Source organism: Cherax quadricarinatus, chromosome 75, assembly GCF_038502225.1.
Source record: "Cherax quadricarinatus isolate ZL_2023a chromosome 75, ASM3850222v1, whole genome shotgun sequence".
NCBI classification, from domain to species: domain Eukaryota; kingdom Metazoa; phylum Arthropoda; class Malacostraca; order Decapoda; family Parastacidae; genus Cherax; species Cherax quadricarinatus.
Window position 1 is genome coordinate 252,254 of NC_091366.1, and position 9,528 is coordinate 261,781.

At 38.2% G+C, this 9,528-nt stretch overlaps 1 protein-coding gene across 1 annotated transcript in view; it reads right to left on the minus strand.

Moving 5' to 3' along the window:
* Window positions 1-6,486, minus strand: part of LOC128691778 (treslin-like) — a 39,569-nt gene extending 33,083 nt beyond the window's left edge. Inside the window, exons 1-3 of the mRNA XM_053780691.2 lie at window positions 5,388-6,486; window positions 3,364-3,529; window positions 1,162-1,353 (exon numbers count right to left, since the gene is read on the minus strand). Coding sequence (XP_053636666.2) covers window positions 1,162-1,353; window positions 3,364-3,529; window positions 5,388-6,406 — 1,377 coding nt within the window. The 5' untranslated portion in view covers window positions 6,407-6,486. The remainder of the gene's footprint in view (window positions 1-1,161; window positions 1,354-3,363; window positions 3,530-5,387) is intronic.
* Window positions 6,487-9,528: the final 3,042 nt, after the last annotated feature.

The following is a 9,528-nucleotide window of genomic DNA, read 5'->3' on the forward strand; positions in this document are numbered from 1 at the left end:
TGACCAGTCTCAGTCACATCTTTATTTCCCTCTTAATCTTCATCTTCCTCTACTTCTTACCTTACTCATATTCTCATCAACCTGCAATTATCCATTTCCTCTGTGTCCAGACCACCTAAGTGCTCTTTTCTCTATTTTGCCAGATACTCCCATTATATCTTCAATCGTTAATTCTGTTCTTTCTTCCCACTCTAAATTATTATTCTATTACTTTAAAGTGCTAAGCCTAATATGGCCACTCAGCACTGTCGCCATTTCTAAAAAAATCCATTGCCTGTTAAAAAATTTAAATGTTATTACTTTCTCACTGTTTCAGTCCAATAAATCAAACTATACCAATAAAGACATTGTATGACACTTCCTGACTCTCACTTTCATGCACTGTTTTAAGAATTACTGGTAACAACCAGGAATTCTTAAAGCTGTGCCTTCTCATATCCTCACTCTTACCATCATTTAGTGTTAAATAAAACTATGTTATGGAAATTATTCTTCTCTATAACTCACATTTCAGAAAACTACCTGGGGACAAAATTATGTTATAAACCTTCAACCACAAAATGTTACAGTAAATCATCAGTTTAATGAACTGCGGTGGATATTGTTTTGCCATTATCGTAACAATAACGGACAACCCTGTAACCAACAAACTTTATTCAGTTTCAAAACCAAATAACCCAATGAATTTTGTCCCGTATAACTCTAAAGGAGGGATGGGAATATCTGCTGTTTGGAGGGTCATCTAAACTGTCATACCTGTGCACCTCTGGCAAAACAGTGATAGTGTGAATGATGGTGAATGTGTTTCTTTTTCGAGTCACCCTGCCTCGGTGGGAAATGGCCAGTTATAAAAACAAAATTCCAAAGTACATTCAATCGAGGCGTGTTAAAGCGAGTTTACTGTACGTATTATTATAATCATCTAGTTAAGATAATACAGCACCTGGGTAATGAGAGGAAATTAGAACTGATTCAAGAAAGGGAAAAGTAGCTCCAGTGCCTTGTCTCAAGAGACTTTCACTAGCATCAAGAGACCCCACTTGAAGGGTTCACTCAACATAATATAGGTCACAAAATGCTACTTATCATCTGCCAATAATGAACAGTTACATGAGTGAATAATTCAGACATAACAGAAATGCTAGACTTAGGTTCACTTACTTTCAAACATTTTTCCACAGCTAATGAAACAAATCTAAGGATGTGAGGATCAGTGATGTGGGACTCTTGATTAGCAATGTGGCTATGAAGAGGTGGTGTAGCCAGACCTGATGCAGACATCACAGCCAAACAGCCAACACCTCCAGCCCAGGGGCACAGAATAGCAATGCCATTGCAACTCAGCCTTAACACCTAAAAAAAAGTTAAACACTTTTAAACACACAATTTCTCTTATATCACTGTTCTATATATCAAAACTTCGGATAAAAAGCTTAATTAAGGATACAGTACTATATATAACCGAACCCCCATAACTCACAGGGGTTAAGTGCCTGAAGATGGCAAAAGTCCTCAAGCTGCAAATAATGGGAATTTCATAGATCTAAATTACTTAAATGTGTCTTGGACATATATTTTTAAATACTATAAAGCTGCTTAATACTGACATTCATATGAAAGAATGAGTATTTTCTGAAGGAAGTCCTATGGTTAGTGGACAACAGGGATGTTGTGCTTAACAAACACAATGTGACCAAGAAAAAATATGAATTGAAGTTATCTGCTAAATGGTCTTCAGAAATGTTGTACAGCATAATATACACAAGTGAATTATGTGACTGAAGTTCTGGAGTTCAACTGTACAGTAATAAATGAAAAAAATGCTTGTTTAATGTTGTAATTAGAATAAAACAACAAAAATGATAAGCTGTAAAAAAAATTCCAAACATGTTTGCTGTATAGCAAAACAACCTTTGTTCCACTTTCAAATGCAAAAAAAAGCCTAATAACATGTTAACACTATCATATTAAGTGAGCAATAGAGCTAGGCCTAAGAAAAAAATGCACATACAGTACACACATTACTCCCTTTAAAATATTTTCATCAATAGCTTATGGTGAGGGTTATACATTTATTGTAGGGAGTCTGAATAAAAAAATGGCTATAATTTAAAGCTGCTGTATTAGCAAAATGCCATAAAGCAAAGTGCTGAATAGCAGGACCTTCCTCTTTTAGCAAAATACAGTAATTCACAAAACTAGCAAGATACAAAAATTCATAATACCAAGAAGAGATATTTCATGTTAAAGTGTTCAATCTGCACACTCAAAGTGCCACCAGTATCAGTGAGGTTCATTGAACGAACGTGAAGTAACAATAGGGAAATAACCACTATTGTGGCGATTATTTATTACCATCTATCAAAATAATGCTAGGGGCAAGGAGCAGAAAGAGTACATCAGACTACAAGTTTTGGAATCTAGGTGTCAGGATACCACAGCTCAGAGCCTGGAGAGGTAGCAGGATAATAAAAAAAAACACCTGGTCTCCAAGTCATAATGCAACTCTTCCTGGAATAATTGAAGAGTTAAATTCACCTAATAAAAGGAATGGCAGAGGAAGAGACATATATAAGTTAAAGATAAGGGATAAGTGAGAGGCACCAAATCCAGATCATGTTTTACTTACTTCCCCAAATTCACATTCACTGCAGTGCAGTGAAGGGTAATAAAAAATAGAGAGCATCACTGTGCACCGGAAGTCAGTATGGCCTAAATTTGGACAGTAATGAAACAGGGAAGAAGGGCTCTCTTTGGAAATAAGAAGGAACAAGAGCTCCCTCCAGAAATAGAAGGGGAAGCAGGAACTGTAGTAGAACAACTGTACACAGCATGAACAGGAGATGAAGCTGCTGTTGCTGCTCTCTTCATGGCATATTGCATAAATGTATGCGAGCCATACCACGGGCAGGATTGAACCCGCGGTCAGAGAGTCTCAAAATTCCAGACCGTCGCGTTAGCCACTGGACCAGCTAGCCACAATAAGATTTGTCCAACTAGGTATATTTCTACACCATAGGAAGGTTAGCATAGGCACCACTGTGACCACGGTCTGGAGTTTTGAGACTCTCTGACCGCGGGTTCAAACCCGCCCGTGGTATGGTTTGTTTGCAATCGTGTCATTACGATTTCGTGAGTAATGTATGCGAGGTTTAAATCTGAGCACAGGTAACTAGTGCACGTTGGTTGTGCAGTCATGGAAGTGGGAACTACTTTTGTGCACAGTGAATTTTGAGTAATGAAAATTAAATGCAAGAACAAATTCAGATTTTTTAAACTTATGCAAAAGTGAAGGAAACTAGCAAACAAATTAAAATTAATCAATAAATGAGAAATAACAGATAATAAAAATCTCCATCTTACCAAGGACAGCTGATATTTAGCCAGTACATGAACTAGTGTAGTGAAGACAGTATTTGGTGCATGGCACACATACAGGTGGCCCATACTCCCAGCCACTGCTAATACACTCACGGCGCTGCTTCGTACAACACCCACAACTACAGCATTGCCCCATTCACGAGAACAGCTGAAATATTATCAATCATGAGATATAGGAAAAATACATTAATATCTCAAGTATCCAAAGGCCCCCTGGAATGGAAATAAGTCACCGACTTAATTTGGCTATCCTATCTTAACTGTCCATAGTGTACCATTAATGTGTGTCTAAAACTCCTATGCACCTTTAACCCTTAAACGGTCCAAAGAGATCGATGTTCAAATTCAAAGTGCAACAAAAGTAGATCTACTTTTTTTACATATTTTCAAATATAACAAAAAAAAAATGTAGCTAAAAGTTTTTTTACACGTTTTCAAATGTAAAACAAAAAAAAAGATCTACATTTTTGTACATACTTTCAGATGTTGAAAAAACGTATATATACGTTTGGACCATTTAAGGGTTAAAACAGCTGTACTCAGTTATTCAAATGTCAAAGACTTAGTCCTTTCCATTGAACATTTATCCAGCTAAATATTTTTGTCCAGTATATCCAATATCAATTACACTAGTCTGTTATATCACGGTACCCATTTTACTGATGGGGGAACATGGATAGCAGGTGTCTTATGGAAACACGTCCTAATGTTTTCCAGCCATACCAGAGATTAGATCTCCAGACGTCAGTGTATGAGGTGAGTGCGAAAGTAACTGAGCTACGTGACACGTGTAAATTACCTACAGGTAAAGTTCTTCCCTATGAATGTTATAATAATTCAGACAAAATACTGTATGCAGACCAACTTTATGTTGTTTTTCTGTCTACATGTGCATTATTGTTTACCACTGAGAAGTGTACATTACACTTTTTTTTTAATTCATGCCATCCAGGTATGATATATGTAACACTAAAACAACTACATAAGATACTGTTAATTGTACTTGTGTGTTATGTGGCCTGGTAGGCAATGCTCTTGCCTCACACACAGTGTCCATGGTTCAATCCCCAGCAAGGGTGGAAACATTGAGTGTGTTTCCTTACACCTGCTGTCCCCATTCACCTAGCAAGTAAGCAGGTACCTGGGTGTTAGTCAACTGGGTGGGTCACATCCTGGGGGACAAGACTGAGGACCCCAACAGAAATAAGACAGTCCTCCATGACGCACTGACTTTCCTGGGTTATCCTGGGTGGCTAACCCTCCGGGGTTAAAAGTAAGGACAAATCTTATCTAAGTTATACTAAGACAATGTAACATGTAAAATTACAAGACAATAACTGCTAGCATATGTTACAGCAAACTTAATATAAAGCAGATCTAGAACACAGAGTGATGCAACACATCAACTAATCGTTGTGCAGTACAGCCTCTCCTCAATGATGGAGTTCCGTTCGTAAGACCACGTCGGTAAGTGAATCTGTCATTAAGTGAGGAGCATACTATAATGGTAGTGGGTTTGTGTCAACTATCTTCGATGTTATTTTGTTATAAATGGTGCAAAGGTGACATTTCTGGTAAAGTTTTTAAATGTTTATACAGTAGTGTACTGTATATGGTAATAAACAGAATAGAGAAAATCAGCTCTAATATACATTATTTAGTTATGCATACGGGTCAGAGCCCGTTGTAAATCCGAGTCGTCGGTAAACGAGTACGTCACTAAGTGAGGAGAGGCTGTACTATGCTAAAATTACAGTAAACTGGTGATGGGTTTTCCTAGGTTAACCTTATTAGGTTACTGAGAATCAAGTCTTAGAATTTGATGCTATAATTTGAGAAAATGTGGAAAAATAAGTCACAGTGACACCTGAGTTAAGTTATTTTGGTAAAGCCTGTAACATAAATATGACCACAGAGTTATGAACAATTGTACAAACTTATAAGATATGAAACTGTAAAATAAGTTATTAACTATCTGTTAGAGATAGCAAATAAGGCTGACTTGCCTTCCATGAACAGCTAAAACTTCCAGCTGAGCCTTGAGGTATGACAGACCCTCAGCGTCCTCCCACATTAAGGTCGGTCCAGGCTGAGGTCGTCGAGGTCTCCCACACCTTGTCTTCTTCCACCAGGAAACTTGAACATCGACACCTGCCACATGTGTTGCGGGGGCGGCGAACACTCCGGCCGCTGTGACACTTTTCTCGTCCTCGACGACTTCGGAGAAACGCGTTTGAACAATGCTGGATATGGAATGTAACCCGCCACCGAGCTTAACTAGACCCCCATGGATGGCACTTATAACCCGAGTGTCAATTAATTCTTCCTTTAACGCAGACAAATCGCAAACATTCACAAAATTTAGGCTAATATGTTTCTCTTCCTGAAAACTCTTCACCATAGAGTGATCAAGAATACTTTTTAGGAAATCCTCAGCAGTAACCTTGGAAGTGTTAGTGTTCTGCCTCTCACACCCACAAAAGTCTTCAATAACAACAATATTATAAGGAACTTTAGTAAAGATAATGACAGTATTATAGGGGCCATTATCCTCGGAGATAATATTACGACCTGACTTTACACTACGTCTAGTTGGCTTTACAGGAGAAGTTATATCTGGTCTGTCCCAGTTATAGTCTAGCAAGACCTCCTGCAGACATTTCTTCAGTATATAACTGTGAGGTTTACATATATCTGAGGGGTTCGAATCACCGCCACTTTGCTGCCGGTCGAAAACTTTGCAATATCTCTCAGTGACGTCGTTTTCAAACTCGTCGAAAGTCTTCTTGGTGAAGTCCAGAAAGTTCTTCCTGCTCGTGTCGGGTTTATAATAATTAGAATCATAAAACTTACAAGACCATCTAACTTCTGTGCCTTTTTCTGTTTGCGCGCCAAATTTTGTCAACAATTTTAAACATGACAATCTTAATTGTGCTACATTTTGTTCTAAGTCACTTTCACTCTTGCAAGTGTCGCTAAAACTGTTGAGGTCGAATAAAAGAACCGCCTGGACGGAAGAAAACATGCCAAAAAACACTTTAGTAGTGAATTTTCAAGTGTTGAAATATGTGACTTCTTACTACATCTTCCTACGTCAGAGTCAAGGGTTACCACACTCTCTCTCTTCTCCTCTCCTCACATCACTTATTAGGCAAAACTTTTCTCTCAGGCTAATAAACTCTCACATTAGTAATTATTATCTGTTATATCATGATATTTTATATGAGAGATATTAAATGTGCGTAAATATTTAGAAAAAATAATATTAATGTATCATAATCTGGCACTAAGTTACATTTTCGAGTCTAAGAAAATAATTATACTATAAATTATTTTCATTCCAGTCTTAAAGTAATTTAATCATACTAGCTATATCTTTTTATCTTTAAATCACATAATCTATTTTTCAGCGCTTTCCTCAAAAAATTAAAAAAAATCCTTATAATTAGGTAGATAACACTTGGCAATGTTACATATAAAACTAAATAAGTTCATCTTAAATATCATGAAGCAGCAGAGTTATTACTACAGTAACTTTATTGCAGTAGTTGAAAAGTTTGACATATTTTAACTCATTATGGAGTGTCATCATCTTTATTTACATTCATATAAATTTAAAGTATCAAGTTACTCCAAATATATGTTAAATATAAGAATATTATGGAGATACATTAGTAATAATTTTCTATAAATATAGCATATGTTTAAAATTTGCAGTTAAAGATGCAATACTATATGTAATCTTTATTTAGACAAATAAGAATTAAATGTTAGTATACATGCGTTAAGAATTTGCTCTGAACAATACATTAATTAAATAATTAAAAATAAGTGTTCAAGTAAGTAATAAAATTTACCCGACGGATATTTTATTAGGCCTAGGACCTCATTTCCCAGTAGACCTGTGCGACTCCACTTTGCGGTCATGAATCCGGCACCGGACCATGTCCATAGCTGGGTTCATTATAATAATACAAGAACAAAAAAGACACACTATCGTGACTGGAACAATACATAAATAAATAAAAGAACAGCGGAGCACTGCATTAATACTATTGTTACACACTAGGCAAGTCAAATTCACACCCAACTACGCCCAGTCAGTGCCTACTTCCAGATAAAATTACTATACATGATCTGGCACCCTTCATTTGACCTAATTAGGTCAATAACTGTCTTGTAATTATCCAACAACCCTTCTCACTATCTGCACGAGGCAGATAATGAAACTGTTTCCAGTATTAGACATGTTATCTAACCTGTTAATTACATAACTCACACATGATCTAGAAGGCATCCTTTAATAAATGTCCTGAACTGTACGTGTCTTGCCATATCCTCTGTTTTGCCTTCTCATCTCTGTTACAGACTGCTCTTTCCATCTGTATATCTAATTTGTGGGTCCCTGATAAGGTGTATGCCTTTTTTTTTTTATATGTAGAGGCATTCCTCCTACATATAGCCCTGTCAGCAACTGTCAGCAGTTATGTCTTTGATTTTGTATTGATAAAGCCGCTGCATGGCGAAACGTCTACAATAAAGATAAGATAATGTTTCGTTCGGATTTTTAACCCCGGAGGGTTAGCCACCCAGGATAACCCAAGAAAGTCATTGCGTCATCGAGGACTGTCTAACTTACTTCCATTGTGGTCTTCAATCTTGTCCCCCAGGATGCGACCCACACCAGTCGACTAACACCCAGGTACCTACTTGCTGCTAGGTGAACAGGACAACAGGTGTAAGGAAACGTGTCGAAATGTTTCCACCCGCCGGGACTCGAACCCGGGCCCTGCGTGTGTGCAGCGGGAGCTTGAGCCACCAGGCCACCAGACGTTGTATATATGTCTAATTTATCAACTGCCAGAGATAAATCACAGAACGGGTGGGACTCGAACCCATGACAAGAAAGTCCTAAACCTCACAGGTCTTGTTACTTTCTCCATAATTATGCTTGACAGATTTCATTATGGACAGTTGTTCTGCTAATTTCTATTAGGATTTATTTAACGGTTTTAGTGGGAAGCCGTTTAGCGAACTCAGGTGAGAGTGTACTCACCTATATATAGTTGTAGGGGTCTAATCACAGCTCTTGACCCCGGGGAGTGCCCAGCTCTGCTGAAATTTAGGCAAGGTGGGGTCGCATCAGAAATTTTAGTTTCTGTTTACATTTGCAAAAAAAAATTCCATTTCTTACTTTCCCATCGCCCAGTGGAAATAAGTCACTTAGTCTGACTGTTTTAGGTTATCCCAGGTAATTTACATTATGTATGATAATTGTACTTATGTGTACCTGTGTCTAAATAAACTTATTTACTAACAGCTATTGGCAATATTTCTTCCCCATACATCGGGGAAGAATGGATACGAGGTAAGCTGCAGGTAGCTTTAAAATCCCATAAAAAGAATCCATGACATTTGGGCCTTGTTTACTCGAGGAGATTAAGAGCATGCACAAATAACCCGCACATAAAAGAGAGAAGCTTACGACGACGTTTCGGTCCGACTTGGACCATTGACACAGTCACAGTGTGACTTTGTCAATGGTCCAAGTCGGACCGAAACGTCGTCGTAAGCTTCTCTCTTTTATGTGCGGGTTATTTGTGTATCGTTCCAGTCACGGTATTGTGCCTTTTTTGTTAGTTATTTAGTTATTAAGAGCATGGCTCTAACATTGTTTAGGCCTGGCCTCTACATGATATAAGTTGGGAATTTAATATTGTCGTTTTTTTTCCAGAGGAAGCTTTGTTTTAATTTTCTCATTCCTGTCTAGATTTGTGCAATATATATTTTGTCTGGGACTCTGGGTAGTAAGGCTCAATAAAGCTTAGCTTATGTGGCCCTGAATAACCCCAATGATAACAAAGACAGGAAGATAATATTTTTCCACGTGATACAGTGTTTGTTTAGAGATGGGTGACAGATGTTCAACTGCCTCCCAGCACACATAAGGGGGATTACCAACAGACCCCTGGCAGTCTTCAAGCTGGCACTGGACAACCACCTAAAGTCAGTTCCGGATCAGCCGGGCTGTGGCTCGTACGTTGGTTTGCGTGCAGCCAGCAGCAACAGCCTGGTTGATCAGGCTCTGATCCACCAGGAGGCCTGGTCACAGACCGGGCCGCGGGGGCGTTGACCCCCGGAACTCTC